At 37.2% G+C, this 15,905-nt stretch overlaps 2 protein-coding genes across 4 annotated transcripts; one reads left to right on the forward strand and one right to left on the reverse strand.

Moving 5' to 3' along the window:
• Window positions 1-6,592: 6,592 nt before the first annotated feature.
• LOC137742227 (large ribosomal subunit protein uL11) lies at window positions 6,593-9,974 on the reverse strand. Of its 3 annotated transcripts, none has more exons than XM_088680088.1 (2): window positions 9,366-9,974; window positions 6,593-6,816 (listed from the first exon to the last, which is right to left on the reverse strand). In XM_088680088.1, the coding sequence occupies exon 1, from the start codon at window positions 9,876-9,878 to the stop codon at window positions 9,378-9,380; it is 501 nt and encodes a 166-aa protein (XP_088536214.1). In that variant the 5' UTR covers window positions 9,879-9,974; the 3' UTR covers window positions 6,593-6,816; window positions 9,366-9,377. The 3 variants fall into 3 exon arrangements, with proteins under 3 accessions (XP_088536214.1, XP_088536215.1, XP_068338139.1); XM_088680089.1 differs by lacking the exon at window positions 6,593-6,816 and adding an exon at window positions 7,906-8,078; XM_068482038.2 differs by lacking the exon at window positions 6,593-6,816 and adding an exon at window positions 7,906-8,278 and having other exon boundaries at window positions 9,366-9,973.
• An 831-nt stretch (window positions 9,975-10,805) lies between these two features.
• Window positions 10,806-12,693, forward strand: LOC137743064 (F-box protein At4g35733-like). The gene is made up of 2 exons (XM_088679163.1): window positions 10,806-10,914; window positions 11,229-12,693. Exons 1-2 carry the CDS (start codon window positions 10,898-10,900, stop codon window positions 12,445-12,447), a joined length of 1,236 nt encoding a protein of 411 aa, XP_088535289.1. The 5' UTR covers window positions 10,806-10,897; the 3' UTR covers window positions 12,448-12,693.
• The last annotated feature ends 3,212 nt before the right edge of the window (window positions 12,694-15,905 follow it).

A 15,905-nucleotide genomic window follows, 5' to 3' on the forward strand; every position in this document is an offset into this window, starting at 1 on the left:
AAATGACCTCTGTCAATAAGGATTCGAAAACCCTTCTCAACCGAGACTTGGATAGGTAACCAGTCGACCTCGATGCAGTGTTGTTTATCCAAACTGAAGGTGCCTCATGGTCGGCTGATTCTACGGCGACAGTGCTGTTTATCCAAACTGAAGATGTTTGTCGGCTGCCTTCACAGTGTTGTTTGTCCAAACTGAAGATGTGTTGGCTGAAAAAGAAAATGAAAAATCTCAAGTTGTTTAAGGGCATTGCGCAGGGTAATTATGTGTTGAATTGGATGTCTTGATTGTTGCATGATGTCTTGTATTTATAACACCAAATCCTTATTAGGATCGAGTCAAAATCATACCTGGATTAAGACTTCTTGTTCTGTTCCAACTCGACTTCGACCAATCCTACTCCTATTAGGACTTTGAACTCACCCCCTTTTTAGGCCATATTCATTGCTGGTGAGAATCCAAATTGCACTAAGACCCCTTATCGTATCAGGACTTCTTCGACCCTTTCGCTCACCCGAACTACTCCTTCTTGAGATAGGATTCGACCATCCTTGCTGAATGACCCATGGCCGCCAGGCAGCCCATAGTATTGAAAAACTTTGGGCCAAACATAAACCCACACTCGGCCCAATAATATTATTTTAGGCCTAAACAACTACATATAGTAAGAAAATACTTACCTAGCCTGTAATATCTCAAGAATTCAATACGGCACAATATTTCACAAATAAGCGCATGACGTCCGTAATCACATAATCTTGCATAAGCAAACATATCATATCGAGTGCTCATCGACACGTGCTGACACATGAGTTCATGAAGAGATATTTTGACACGAACAGAACTAGGTGTAACAATGATATACGCTCTAGTACTATAATCACGTGAAGATTGGCGCTATGCACAGCACATACGAGTCCTAATTGCCTATAGCAATCTAAGACAAGACTGGCACCTACAATGGATCCAAAGTGAGCTTACGGTAGGATGTGCACATATACTTAAAAGACTGGCCCTAACCCAGGCAAGTACTAACACCGGTGCAGCAAACGATGAGCAGATAACATAAATATAGTCATGCCACAGTGATTCGATAATTCTAGTTAACATAATATTATTCACGGCCATAAATATAATTAAGGCATTAATAATAATACGCATACATGTGCATCCCGTAAGATGTAGCATAACATCATAATTTTTATCAATTCGCTAAATCTTATAAACGTCACACTAATCTAGGCGTATTGTGGAAAACTTTTTATGAAATGTATAAATGGAAACTAACAATTATATATATACTATATAAAAGAAAAGACCCACTCACAGATCATGTCGTCGAGTTAAACCCGCCTAGTAACATCGAGAGTCCTTGCGATGCATTTCGCCTAGAAACGAAACCATTTATGTAAATACGTAACATATAAACGTGTTTTCGTACAAAGTACAACTAATAAAGAAACTATTTTAAAACAGTCAAATTTCGAAAAACGGAGGCTGGATTCGAATTCAGCATGTCGAGAAACCTAATGAGAGATCTCGGGTTCCTCCACGCGCTGCTGCACTGGCAGTCAATCGCCATACGCGCCGACAATCCTCACATGTCCACACGCGCCCACGTGCCTGTGAGTACAAATGTACTCGCCGTCTTCGCGAAGCATAGGTTCGGCCTGATTTCTAGGCCAACTTTCAGAGCTAATATCTAGCTCAATTCACCACCAAAATCAATGATACAAAAACCGATTTGAAGCTAGAAATGTGGAGAACAAAGCCATACCAAAGTGGGGCCAAGTTATCATCAGTGTTGGTTGGAAAAATGATCTAAAAGTGGCCAAATGGTCACGGTTCTATTTTTTTTTTTTCCAGAAATCTGGGGAAGTCTCCCCTTCATCCTTACAATTTCCAACTCCTACCAAAATAAGTACAAAACCCTAAGATCTTCCACAAACATTGAAAAGGAAGGGAAAAAGAGTGTTCCTGATGCTTACCTTGGTCAAAATCAACGAGAACTCGTCGAATAAGATGATGAATAGTGGCAATGGCGACTATGCAATGCAAGCTCCATATCTAGGTTTGATGTTCATGGTCTGAGCTTAACAAAGATGGGGAAAGACAAGGCGCAGTGGTGGTCCAATGGTCTAACTCACCAGAGTGGTCGTGTGGTGGTGGTTCGGTGTTACTGTTCACGAAGAGTGCAGAGAGAGTTTGAGATGAAAGAGTTTTAGAGAGAAAGAGGTTCAAGAGAGTTGGAAAAAAAAATGGAAGGCTGAGACAATGAGAGGAGACACACGAGTAAGGGGAGGAATGACATGGTTCGTTCATGGCCTTCTTGTTCTCTCTGTTTTCAAAGTAGAAAATGATAATGATGGAGATAGAGAGTTTTAAAATAATAAACTTAGTAAGAGGGAGTGAGGTGTCAACAAGAGTATGGTCTAAGAGTAGTTCCACCGGGCGTGGGATAGGCTAGCACCCAGCCAAAAAAATGGCCCGGCACCTAAGGAAGCCTTTCCAACCCAGCAAATTGGCTGGCACCCAGCCCAAGCTGGTCTCCAGGCCAACCCAAAATTAACAGACCTTAAGATCGACCCATCTGACGCCAACGTGACATCAGCCACCCTTTTTTTTTTTTCCGCACCAGGTCGGGTCAAGGGCGTTGCCCAACGATAATTCCTGTCTCATTTCGAAACCTGACTTGCTTCTCCAAAATAAAGGTTTTGGGCCGGGGGTTCATGGTGATTGGCGGCGACGGCGTAGTCGAGGTCGGCGAGGCGTTTGTTTAGGCATGAGGCGAAGAATCCGATGATGGGTTTGGTAAGGTGATGGTGACAGGTGGATAGGCGATGAGTTTGGGGTTTCATTGCTCTTTTAGAGTTGGAGGAAGAGGGTGGAGGAGGTGGTAGTTGAGAATGCGTGCATGGCAGAAGAATGAAGTGGTGTGTCAATGAATGAGAGAGTCGATGAAGTTAAGAAAGGAATGGAAGGGAAGCGCAGGGGTGGACGGTGGTAGGGATGAGGAAGAGGTGTAGAAGATGAGAAGGGAAGTGGTGTGGATTTGGCGTGGCATTTGGTGTGGAGATACAGCAGCGGTGGGATTGGAAGGGAAATGCATGAATGGGAAGGGAAGTGCAGGGGCAGTGGGAATGAGAAAATAAAAATATTTTAATAATATTATTATTATTTTATTTTTTATAAAGTCAGAAATTAAAAATAAAATTATTACTTTTTATTATTTTATAATAAATAATAATAATATTTTAATAAAATAGACTAGGCTATTTTTTGTTACGGGTGGAGATGCATTTGGTATATTACTATTCATTGGGGTCTATCACTATTCACTAAGTGGATAAATGCACTGGGTGCTGGCGCATTTGTGTTATGGGTGGAACTGCTCTAAGAGTTTAAAAAAAAATTGAGAGAGTTTGAAAGAGAAAGGAACCGTGATTGTTGGAGGGAGAGGACACGGGACAGGGCAGGAGTGGGGTGTGGGCCCCACATGGCTCACAAAACAACACAAAATATCCCTAAATATGAAATTACTAAATCACCCTTCACGTTTCATAGTTCTGTAAAATCTTCATCGTAGCTCCAATTTCATTTCCGCTTGTGCCCATGCGTTCGTATCGTAGAATACTTCAAGAATACTATAAAATATTGGCTCGTACACATCACGAACTAACGGTCAACGAAAGTCAATAATCTCGCATCTAGGGCATTTTCGTTAATTCACGCTTTTAAAATTTATAAAATTGTAAAATTAGGGACAGGTTTGTCATATTTTGCATATTAAGTGGTTAATGCATTTACGTTGTAGTCCAAAATTTTAAATTCAATTCCTTTCTCTCCTACATTTGTTTGTGGCTTAAATGTCAAAATGGTTCCTGTGTTGGCCAAGTTAGTCCCTGTATTTTTGGTTTGGCTAATTTAGTTCTCGTGTTTGTCACTGTTAGCCAATTAAGGACATTTAAAAAATTCATAAGAAAAATTATATGAGATATATTACCCTTTCTCTTTACAAAAAAATACAAATCAATGATAAATAACACATATAAGAGATAAAGCTTCCAATCTGTAAAAATGATTTAAGGTTGTGACATAGAAAAGAGTATTGTTAGGGAGAAGAATAATCAAAATTCTTTTAATTTTTAATTTTATTTCATTTTTTAAATTTTCTAAATCAAATAAATATGTTTAAAATAATTTATAAAAAAATTTGTTATAGAAATTAGATGGAAATGTCCTTAATTGACTGACGAAGATAAACACAAGGACCAAATCGGTTATATTGAAAACATAGGAACTAAATTGATCCAATGACTAAAACGCATGAACTATTTTAACATTTAAGCCTTTGTTTGTCAAAACAAAAAATATTTTTAAAAAGCAAATGATGTCTTACGCAGTGAAATAAATCAATCATATTATGCAAGTGGGTTTTTACCACAGTGGTGAAAAGGTGTTGAGCCCTTGCAAACGGCATGGGTTCAAGCTCCGTCGATAGCTAATCTAACATCTAATATAACAAAAACTATCATTTGACAAAAAAAAAATTAATGATCATATTATACATTTTTATGTAAGTTCGATTCTCACCGATTTCATTTTTCCCTACCAATTAATCGTCTAACTCCGTTAATGCTAACGGTCTATTTCAAATATATGTAAACACATATATTTCTTAATTTTTCTGTTCGGCCTGTGGGCTGATATGGATCGTACATGTACAAAAACGAAAGGTCCAGAATGCTACTAAAAATGTGGAAGGTACAAATAAAACTAACATTACACATTGGAAAACAACTCTTACTATAAAGGTGACGTAAAAAAAGAGAATGTAGAATACGAGGCACATAAGCCACATGGTGAATAGTATACCAAACATATTCCAAGATTTAGATACATGCCTTTCTTGTTTGATCGGAATGCTACAATGTGAGCAAGTAATTTTAAGAGTCTGTTTGAAAATTATTTTTATTTTATTTCTCAAATTGAGAACTTGTCTGGTAATTATTTCAATTTTTCAGTTTTCATTTAAATAACTAAAACCGAAATCTAAAAGCTAATTTTGTGATCTTCAAAATTTGGCTACATTTTAAAATAATTTTTTAGTTTTTGGGATCTAAAAATTAAGGGGGTGTATTCAATTGAGATTTTGAGAGATATAATTCTCTGAAAGTCTAGATTCAATTAGAAATATTTTAAAGGGTTTTAAAAAGTTGGAAAATTGGAGAGATTTCATGGTGTATTTTAAGCATTCTCAAATATCACCTCTCTCCTTGGGAATTTGAAGGAATTCACTCAAAATTTTACATATAATCTCTAGAAATCCCTCAAATTTTAATTAAATACACCCCCATAAAGTTAGTTATCAACCAAGTTATCAAAATAAAAAATGAAATGGTTATCAAACGGCCCATAAGTTCTAAAATCCGAAATATAAAGTGAGATTTTTGTACTCTCATTTTCTTCTTTTGTATTGTTTCTTGCCTTAGGATTGATTAAATAAAAGGAAACTCAATAAATTATAAAATAGTTGGATTACACTTTATGCACAACGATAAAAATATACTCAGAAATGTACATAACAAATACATTATCAACGAGTGACTCACAATTGTAAGCCATTATCATCTCTGATAATTGTCATCTCCCATTCAATTCCTAAACGAGGACGCTATTTTCATTCTCCAGCACAAATTCAAGTCTTTCACAAACCAAGACCAAGAACACTAATCGTCGTCGTCGTCATTATACTCTTCCACTCGCTCCTCGATCGTCTCCAATTTCGGAGAGCTAGAACCCTTCCATGGTAAATCAAGAAGGGACGGTGCAACCTCAATCCAAGGCTTCCTCGTATGCACGAGCTCCTTCGGCATTGCGACCTTGTAACATAACATCATCATAGCTTCTAAGCAAATATGAAGCGAAATCGTAGGTTTTGATGTCGAAGTTTGTATGTTTTTGTGGTGTGGGGAAGATTTTAGCTAAACGGATGCCTCTCTTTCTCCTTTTGGTTTTTAAGGTTGAGAAAGAGAGAGGAGGCTGGGAAGGGATTTCAAGAGATTTGAGAATTTGGGGTTTTTGAGTGGATTTAGATTTGAGGGGGTTTGGGGGTTTATATACGTTTGTGTTTTGGTAAAATGGCCATGCTCTTAATTAAACCAAAAGCCCAACTTTAGCAGCAGAATTCTAAATGAGAATCTACAATCCTTTTTTTCTTCCTATTATTCGGGTAGGGACATAAAATCGCCTTCGGCCAAATTGATGCCTAATCATGAATTACTAGAATTTCGTTTTGACTGCCTTATCTAGAAGGTTCGACCAAAATAAGCCAACTTTTCTATATGAGAAGGTATGTTTTAGGTTGGGAAATGACTTCAAAGCACGTTTTCCGCTCCTTTTAAACAACCTTGTTTATTTTTGTTCGTTGATTTTCATTTTACTTGAAATTTAAGAAAGGTCCACTCAATAAAATCAACATATGATTTTCAGAGGTAAGGCTTGATTTTACGTATCGGACACATACGTATCCATGCAAACAAGTATTGTTTCAGTATCCAATACTCCGAATCCCACCCAAAAAACAAAAACGAGATTCTAGTGCAAAGTGCACATTTGAAGAATTACCATACCAAAAACATGAATAATCCAACCATTGTCTGTGGAAGTCTTATCAACTTGGATGCATAACTAGAACCAAAAGGAGAAACCACATTGCCAATGAAAGTCTAATCTAATCAACTTGGATACATAGCTAGACAAAGCACCTTTAGTCTTTTTTCTGTTGCCGACTGCTCGTTCAACTTGAGTCTCCCAAATCTACAGTCGCAAAATGCATCTTATTAGCAAAATTGTTCAAAGGGAAGATATGTTTTACTAGTGCAAGATACATTCAGCTCTTTTGTTTTTGCAGTTTCTTGAGCTCGTTGTAACTTGCAACCCTTGTAAAGATAGGCATTTCCAAGTTTTCCAAGGCCATTTCAAGGAGGGGAACCTCCATATTGGTATCTGACTCGTAAGATCCCACAAAACCTCCAGCTTTATCATGAGTTTTCAATTCAATCTATATATTAAAGATATCAAAGCAAGAGCAAAACCAAGTGAAAACTTATACATATCTGCTAATTATTTATATGGGATTTAACCTTAACATCTCTCTGCATTACTTTTTGCTTTATTAGTAAAACTCCTCCAGCTCCATATGGTAGACCAGGTGCCGGACATAACTCAAGAGAGCGAGAAGGGATCATTCATATCTTTATGGTTTGAATCAATAGTTCAAAATGATCACACCTGACGACCTTTTCCACAGCAGCATTAACTATGCATCTTTCAAATGATGATAAAAATTTAGAATCCTTTTAAAATTAGGATTTCTCAAAAGATACCTTATCAAAGGTACACATAAATAATGTTACTCTTACCACAAAGATTGATACATCCTAATGATCAAGTACATAATTAAAATCATTAGGTCCGATCAAAGTTTGTGGCAAGAGTAACATTAATTTATGTGTCACCTTAATCAGGTACCTTTTGAGAAAGACAAAATTGAAAAGGATTCTATATTTCTATCATCATTTGAAAGATGCATGTTGATGCTGTTTTGGGAAAGATCAAGGGTGATCATTTTGATATAGTGAAACTAAAGGATAATAAAATGACTATATCCAAGTTGATGCTGTTTGGGACTCATATATGTTGAACGAGCAGTCGGCAACAGAAAATGGGATTTAATGATCATCAAGGATTCTAATCTAATCACTATATCATGTTGATGCTGTTTGGCAAAAAATAACGTACATAGATGTTAAGGTTAAATCTTATATGTTTACTTAGCAAACATGTATAAACTTTCACATGGTTTTGTTCCTGCTTTGATATATAAAAGTTGTATCTTAAGACAAATTAAATTGGAACTCATAATAAAATGATAAAGTTGGGAGGTTTTGCGGGATCTTTATGGGAGTCATATACAAATATGGAGGTTGCCCTCCTTGAAAATGACATTATAAAACCTCGAAATACCTCTATCTTTACCAGGGTTGCAACTTACAATGACCTTGAACGAGTTCAAGAAACTGCAAAAACTAAAAAAATACAGAAAGTATGTGAAGCTGCATTGCATACCTACACCATTAAACATGTCTTCCCTTTGAATCAATTTTACTAATAATATACATTTTGACATTGTAGATTTAGGAGACTCATGTTGAACGAGCAGCCGACAATTTAGGAGACCCATTGACTTGTGTATTCTCTCAACAGCATTCCAAACATGCTACCAGATGAAAAAATAAAATAAAATAAAAAACCAACATCAAATTAAGGTTATCACATCGTAAGTGGGACAGTCTAAACTAAATTTGAACTTAAAACTGACAAAGGTAACAAGGATTCTAGGTGCGAAATGAACACCACAACACAGTATAAGTACTTCAAAGACATAAACAAACAATGCTTCAAGAGGTGCTTTGCAATACTGTACAAGACAAAGCTTCAGAAATGAACTTTAATATATACAGTAAATATTTAACAAAAAAACAGAAATCATGGAAAAATAGGTAGGGAAATGACAAGTTGCACTTGAACTAATCAATCGTGCAGTGTTTTAGTTTAAAATACAACTAGGGGTGTAAAGAAGAGGGTTTTAAAAGATATGTAAGAAAAATCTCAATGAGAGGTTCAAACAAAACATGTGAAAGCACAGTTGACAAAGAACAACACAAAGTAAGACTTAACTACGACTATAGAGGAAGGATCAGTAACTAGAAAATATACCAGATTCTAAATCTTCGATTAAAAAAAGTGAAGGTTCATTTCCTCGACCTACAAAAGCTTTTATATACTGCGACCAAGGTTATGAAAATTCAATAACAGATTGAACACAAAAGGATGATATAGTGAAACACTACCCCATTTTCTCAGCTCAACTCTCAACTGCCAAACCCAGTTTCATGTTTCATCTCACTTACATCTGCTTTTGCAGCAGCAAACTCTTAAAATATGATTTAATCCAAATAAAACCCACATATGATTTCTTAAGCCGATAAACATTTACCAAAAGTAACATAATTTGCATTCAACAGATGAACATTCATATGGAAATCCAAAATAAAAGCGAACAAATCAAAGCATTATAACTACCAAAACACAAAAATCAATGTACTTCCGAATCCTAACAACATCATAATCAACATACCCAACATGCTAAAAATGAGATCCAAAATCTTGCAACTCATCTAAATTACCAAACGAGTGATTAACGATCTGACCAATGTACTCAAAATGAATCCCCAAATTATCCGAAATGACATACACTTCAAAACAAAATTTTAATTCAGCTAAAGAAAAAGAAAGAGCCTCACTGCAGCAGCAGCTCAATCGAGAGGGATTTCGACATCACCATCGGCGATCTCCTGTTGCAAATCCTTGGGGTCCTTGCCGTCGACCGTGCAGCCCACTGAGACGCAGGTGCCTAGAATCTCCTTCACCGTGCCGGCGAGCTCCTTGGCCATGGATCTGTTCCTCATGACCTTGGCGATCTCAATGACGTCATCCAGTGAGATGTTGCCGCTGTGCTTGATGTTCTTGGTTTTCTTGCGATCGCGCTCGGGCTCCTTCAAGGCCTTGATGACAAGCGCCGCCGCAGACGGCACAACCGAAACCTTGGCCTGCCTGTTCTGGACGGTGAGCTTGACGGTGACACGGAGGCCCTTCCAGTCCTTGGCGGTCTCCTTGGCGATGTCTTCTCCGATCTTCTTTGGGGAGAGACCGAGAGGGCCGATCTTCGGGGCGAGAGAACTGGCGGCTCCTACCTCACCGCCGGTGACTCGGACGTAGACGTCGACGACCTGTGAGGGATCGAACTTTGGCGGCATTGTAGCTGATGGTGGCGAAGGACAGAGAGTGAAAAGCTAGGGTTTCCAACAGAGGCGACAGACGGAGTGTGGGAAATTCTGTGAATTATATGCTAGGGTTTTGCGGGGATGGATATTGTAAACTCTCGGAAATGACCTTGATATTTGCGAGTTTTACAAAGAGGTTTTTGTGTGCGAATTTGGGCTTTTGCTGCGACGGTTCGAGGATAAATTTGTCTTTAGGATATGGGCTTCTTTGTTCGTGGTATTTTGTCACAACACTAAGATTTAGTGGTATTTTGTCACAACACTAAGATTTAGTGGTATTTTTCTTTAGTTGATTCATAGAGTCTCTCAACATAAATTCTCACGCGCCTTTGTGTAGGATATCATTGTATCAAAATCATAGCTCGTCAAGCTTATTGAGTCAAAAAACATGTTGCGTTACATTTTGCTATCAGTAATGTTTTCAACCCTAAAGCGACCAAGGAGCAATCAAGTATGTCCTTTGGCTTGAATTGAACCGTGCCGCGAGAAGTCACTTGTTCACTTACTTTAGAGAGGCACATAAAATATGTTCATCAACGTAGTTTGTTCAAAGTCCTAAGTAATGGTTGGAGAAAAAACCAGTTCGAGATTCAAACTTAAGTGTTTATTCCTAAAGGAAGAAAGTGGAAAGATACTAAGGAGAGGAATATAATCCCTTGATTTTAGTGATCACCAACAATGTATCTTTTGTTCAAAATGTACGACATTAAACAAATGTTACCGTCATGCACAATACTTTTTTTTCAAGTCTATATACGATTTTTTTCAACCTCTAATACAGATAAAGAACTCGCATATATTGTATGAGGGCCAATCAATTTGGCCCACAACTGTTGAAGTCCACAACGCAAACCCCAAATATGTGTTTGCCCTAATGATAAACCCTAATTTCATTTCCCTCCAAAAGGCTCTCACTTTACTTCCCTCACTCACTCTATAATCCCTCTCATCGGTAAATTCTCTCTGATTCGTAACTGTCATCCAACCAAAACATGAACGAAGACAATGGGTAATGTTGCTTTCTCTCTCTTCTTCAGCTTTATTGATTGCTTGATGTGATTTTATATTATTATTATTAATCTTCCTCTTGTTGTGAATAACCTGCTGAGTGCAAGAATGCTCCAGATTGATTTCTGGCTTTTAAGTTTTTATATGGATGTTTACACAAAAAAAAATAAATAAATAAGGTACATGTATGTGTATGGAGGATCGAGAGTTCCTCACATATGCGCGCACACACTCATATAGCAGGCCTTTTCTTTCCTTCTTCTTCCCTTGGTCTTGTTGGTTGCTTCTTACTTGTATTGTCATGTACTGATTTAGGGCTTACAAGAAGCCTTGTCATACTGACAAGGCTGTTAGCATCATCAATGGCAGTGGCTGTCCATCGAAATGGGCAAGTCTTCCAGTAAGCTTTGATGTTCTGGATAAGCTGGTGGAACCCATTGACCATGTTCGTTTTGCTGCCGTTTGCAAGGGCTGGTGTCTTCTTTCGAAAGAGTATAATCAAACAACGGGACGCTGGCGTAAGGTACTTCCCATGCTCATGATCCCTACCAAATCTTCTCAAGAAGAGGATAATAGCGAGACCAACCAATGCATTGTGTACAGTGTTTATGAAGGACACATCTTCAACAATATTCAGCTATCGGTTTGTGATGGTCAAAAGTATTGTGGCTCTAGCCATGGTTGGTTGGCTGTGGTAGATCAAGGACTAGATTACCTTTACGTAACTCTCATGGACCCTTTCAGAAAATATGTGGCGCCCATTAATCTTTCTGGCATTGATTATTATGACTTAAACCCTGATCAAGAAGATAACTACATGACTGAAGATCGGTATATGAATTACCTTCCAAAGGTTATCTTGTCTGCCGATCCATATTTGAAACCGAAGGATTATTGGGTTGTTCTATTTTACCAAACGAATTTGAGGTTGTGTTTCCATAAAGCAGGACAGACATATTGGTCCTGTTGCAAATTTAAGGAAATAACGTGTATTTCTGATGCTGTATTTTATAAGGGCCAGGTATATACAGTTGGAACTCGGGGAAAAATTGTGTTATTCGATATCAAGAGCAAAATTAAGCATCCACGGGTTCCAAAAGCCACACGGCTTACAGGCTCAGTGTTTGAAAGGTCTGCACGTAAGGCATATCTTGTGGAATCAACCGAGGGAGACTTGTGGCATGTTCGAAGAACTGTGAAACGAAAGGAAGGTTGTGATGGAACTTTGACTGATAGCTTCCAGGTTTACAAGGTGGTGTTTGATAAGAAAGACAGATCCATAGTGGAGCAGGTTGAGGTCAAAAGCATTGGAGCGATTTCTTTCTTGGCTTCAAACTTTGCTGGGTGCCAGCCTAATTCCATATATTACACATGTGATCTTCTGCATTTTCAACATCCTGAGCGCAGGCCATTTGATATGGCTGTCTACAATTTAGAGAACGAAACCATTACACCATTTTACTCTCTGACTTCTTGGCAGAAAGGCAACCCGCGCGCAGCTTGGATTTGTCCACAGTTTAATGGACTCTGCTAGGCGTAAGCTACTCTTCTATTTGCCTTTCATATTTTGCCGTTGTTACTCTCCGTTCAGCCATTTTGTGATCAATAACCTCAAATTAAGGAAGGGTAACTCTCTTTATCTCGCATCGGAGTTTTATGAGTTTTCATCAGTACTTGATAATTACTCAGTGTACTTTTGTCTATTGGCATGACTGGATATTAGCCTTGATCGTTAATCTATTAGGTACGTGCACTTGCAATCTAATTCAGTATTTTCTAATCGTTTGAAGCATTTTGCTGCATTAGAATGTTTTGAAATTTCAGTTGAGCACTCCTCGTTCATCTTGAAATTAAAATTAGAACAAATTTTGGTCTTATTACCGAACCTCACCTTAGTTGAAAGTTTTCTTGGTTGATTTGATGTCATTCCACATAGGACAGACTGTATTGTACTTTTGTCGATCAAAAAGTGAACTCATCCGCAAGAGTACACACTCACATCAGTGTTAGAAACCTGGTGCTGCTGATTTTCTAGTTGTAAATCTACAACTGTTAGCATGTCTATATAAATATCTGAGATTACAACTATCTCGGCTCTACATTTGTTGCGACTATCTTGATTTCGCAGCTGTTGTCACTACCTTAATTATCTTGGTCTTCCGCGATTATCTTTAGCTTAAACTGGGTTATCGTGTCAAGGAACTTATAGCTTGAGTGATTAAGTGCATTTTGCGCTTACATCCGTAGTTCTTTGTTTAATTTATTCTCCTCGGTCACTACTTGTATCGAAGTCCTTTCAACTCCAAAGGAATCATTTAATTGAATTTTAAAAGAGTCATCTTTCAATGTGGGACATTGGGACTTGATCGTATTGGGGTCATTTCAATTGCCAAAAACATATTCAAAGGAAAATAATTGCGGGTAAAGGAGCTTGGAAGCTACAAGTTACAATTTATTTTATTTTCTTGGCTCTTTGTCATCTTGTAAATTTGTTTGACAATCGAATATCAAAATTATCTACTTTTCTAGGTCATCCCTAAAAGATAAATTTTGTAATTCAATGTTTAAGGGAAAAATATGGTTCATCTATTCATTAGATAATTGTTGAATGACTAAACGATATCATATTTACCGCTTAATTATCTTTACAATCTTTGTTTTTTAGTTTAAATTGAGTTACATTAGCAAATGGTTTATAACTCAAGTAGCTAATAGCAGAATTCACTCTTCTATCCAAGATCAGGAGAAAAGAGAAATAGATTATCTTGATCATTGTGACTCCAAAATGAATCATTTTATAACATTGTTTAAAACAAGTCATTTTTAACGAAGGGGAATTTCCGCATTCATTTTCTTTCTTTGAACGCCTTTGTTTATGTTTGGCCTCATAATTGTGCACAATGACAATATGAGTGTACGTAAATCATTTACCTTTTTAAGAGTGTTGGGAGCTAATAATATTGGGGTCATTTCAATTGCCAAAAACATAACTTTCAAAGGAAAATAATGGTGCGTAGACAAAAGAACTTCAAAGTTGCAAGTTACAACCCCACTTAAGGAAATCACCCTCCTATCACTCTCAAATAGCATTACCTATCAATCCAAAGGTCCACAACTCACATCAAAACTTTATGCTTATGAAAGTGAAACCCTAGTTGTAAGGCTTATCTCACCCTTTCCCCTTCCATGCCTTTTAGTAGACATAGACTTTCAAACGTCTTGTTAACCAATAATATAGCATGACCACACCATCTCACAAGCAAGGTTCTAAAAAACGTTAGACGCTAGTCGGACGGCGAGCAAGGGCCTAGCGCCTAGGCGGGGTCTAGGCAAGTGCCTAGGTGGATTTTATATATATTATAAAATATGAGCATATTTGTAAAATTTTTAGGGTTTTTTATGTTAGTTTTATAACATTGACTCAACCCACATATTTTAATTATTATTGGACTTTGCTTCTTTTCTTGATCAAGATTGGGCTTTGCTTTTCATTTCGTAAACAACCTTATTGTTGTGAATAATGTGGATGGCCCACATAAATAATTTGTTACTATTTATGCACAGTATTTTCACTATTTATTTGTGGAAAATTTGTAAAGTGAATAGTGTTCTCTTTGCTTATAAAATGAATGAGAGATGAAGAAGAGAGAAAAGAAAGGAAGAGGAGATGAGATAATAGAGAGTTATTTTTGCACTCCTATTATTTTATATAATGAAAGCATCAATGCTGCCCGAGGACATACTCCAGTCATACTGACTGTAGAGGAACCTTGTAAATTTTGTGTCTTGTTTCTTTTATTCCACTGCACACACCATTGATTTTACAACACGTTATCAGCACGAGAAGCTCTCATGTCAGTGGAAAGCATAACACCATAAATTCGGACAAACAAAGGTACAACAAAACAAGCAAAGGTATGTCCATTTTTCGTCTCTCCCACCGCGCAAGAAGCACCCCACCGAATTTCGATGAGAATTGAAATTTACAACAACTTGTAGTCATCACGAGATAAGAAAACTTGTACCTGACAACTGGTTTCCAGAGATCCAGAAGAATCTCATCAGACTTGGAAACCCAGATCGCGTCATTTTCGACGAATCTCGAGAACTCCTATGAATACTCAGTTGTCTGAGATGGTGATGGTAGGACTGACTCTACACAAGCCTCCCTCTCTTGTAACTCCATCAACTCGGCTATCATCTATGTCCCTATAGGGAAGTTCTTGCTTTGCGATGCCATGTTCTCTGGGTCATGCAAGAACAACACCAGTCTCTGGTAGCCTTATTGAATTGAATTGGTTCTGTGTGACCTCCACAACAACCCAGATGGCCTTGGGTTTGAGACTGGTAAAGACAGACAACGAAGAAAAAGGAAGGAGAGATTATGGAATGATGTTTTCAGGCACCGTGTGAAAAAGGATTGGTAAAGTGGAATTTTGGGTGTATGATGCTGACATGCACTAAAAGTTTATGAAATATGCATGGCACCACAAGGACAATAATAATAAAAAAATTATAAAAAAAAAGAGATGGTGCATCATCAGGTGATAAGGGAAAAGAACTGATGAGCTTGAAAAAAAATAAAAAATAAAAAAGGTAAAAGGCAAAGGAATTGTACAACATGTGAGAAAAGGTTTTGAAACTTGGTGCCGACAGAAAAAAAAAATTAATTAACAAATAAAAAGGACAAAAAGAAGTGGCAAAATAAAAGGTTCTAATACTTTTTATTTATGTGAATAGTGTTAACTTAAAACACTTTCACAAGTTTTATTTACTTTAAAACAATTTATTTATCAAAAACGGTTTTACCGACTACTACTTTAAGTTTTGATTTATGTGAATGGTGCTGAATTAAAGTCATTGTCACAAACTTTATTTACTTAAATGCAATTTATTCATTATGGCTGGAATTACCGCCTATTACTTTAATTTACGTATTGTACTTATCTTTTGTTACGATGAGTATCTATAGGACCTGAAGTTCCTTGATCA

Source organism: Pyrus communis, chromosome 11, assembly GCF_041283825.1.
Source record: "Pyrus communis isolate YQ-2024b chromosome 11, ASM4128382v1, whole genome shotgun sequence".
Taxonomy (NCBI): Eukaryota; Viridiplantae; Streptophyta; class Magnoliopsida; order Rosales; family Rosaceae; genus Pyrus; species Pyrus communis.

Excerpts from the sequence above, each read along its gene's own strand:
- LOC137742227 (XM_088680088.1), bottom strand. The coding sequence starts at position 9,878 with ATGCCGCCAAAGTTCGATCCCTCACAGGTCGTCGACGTCTACGTCCGA.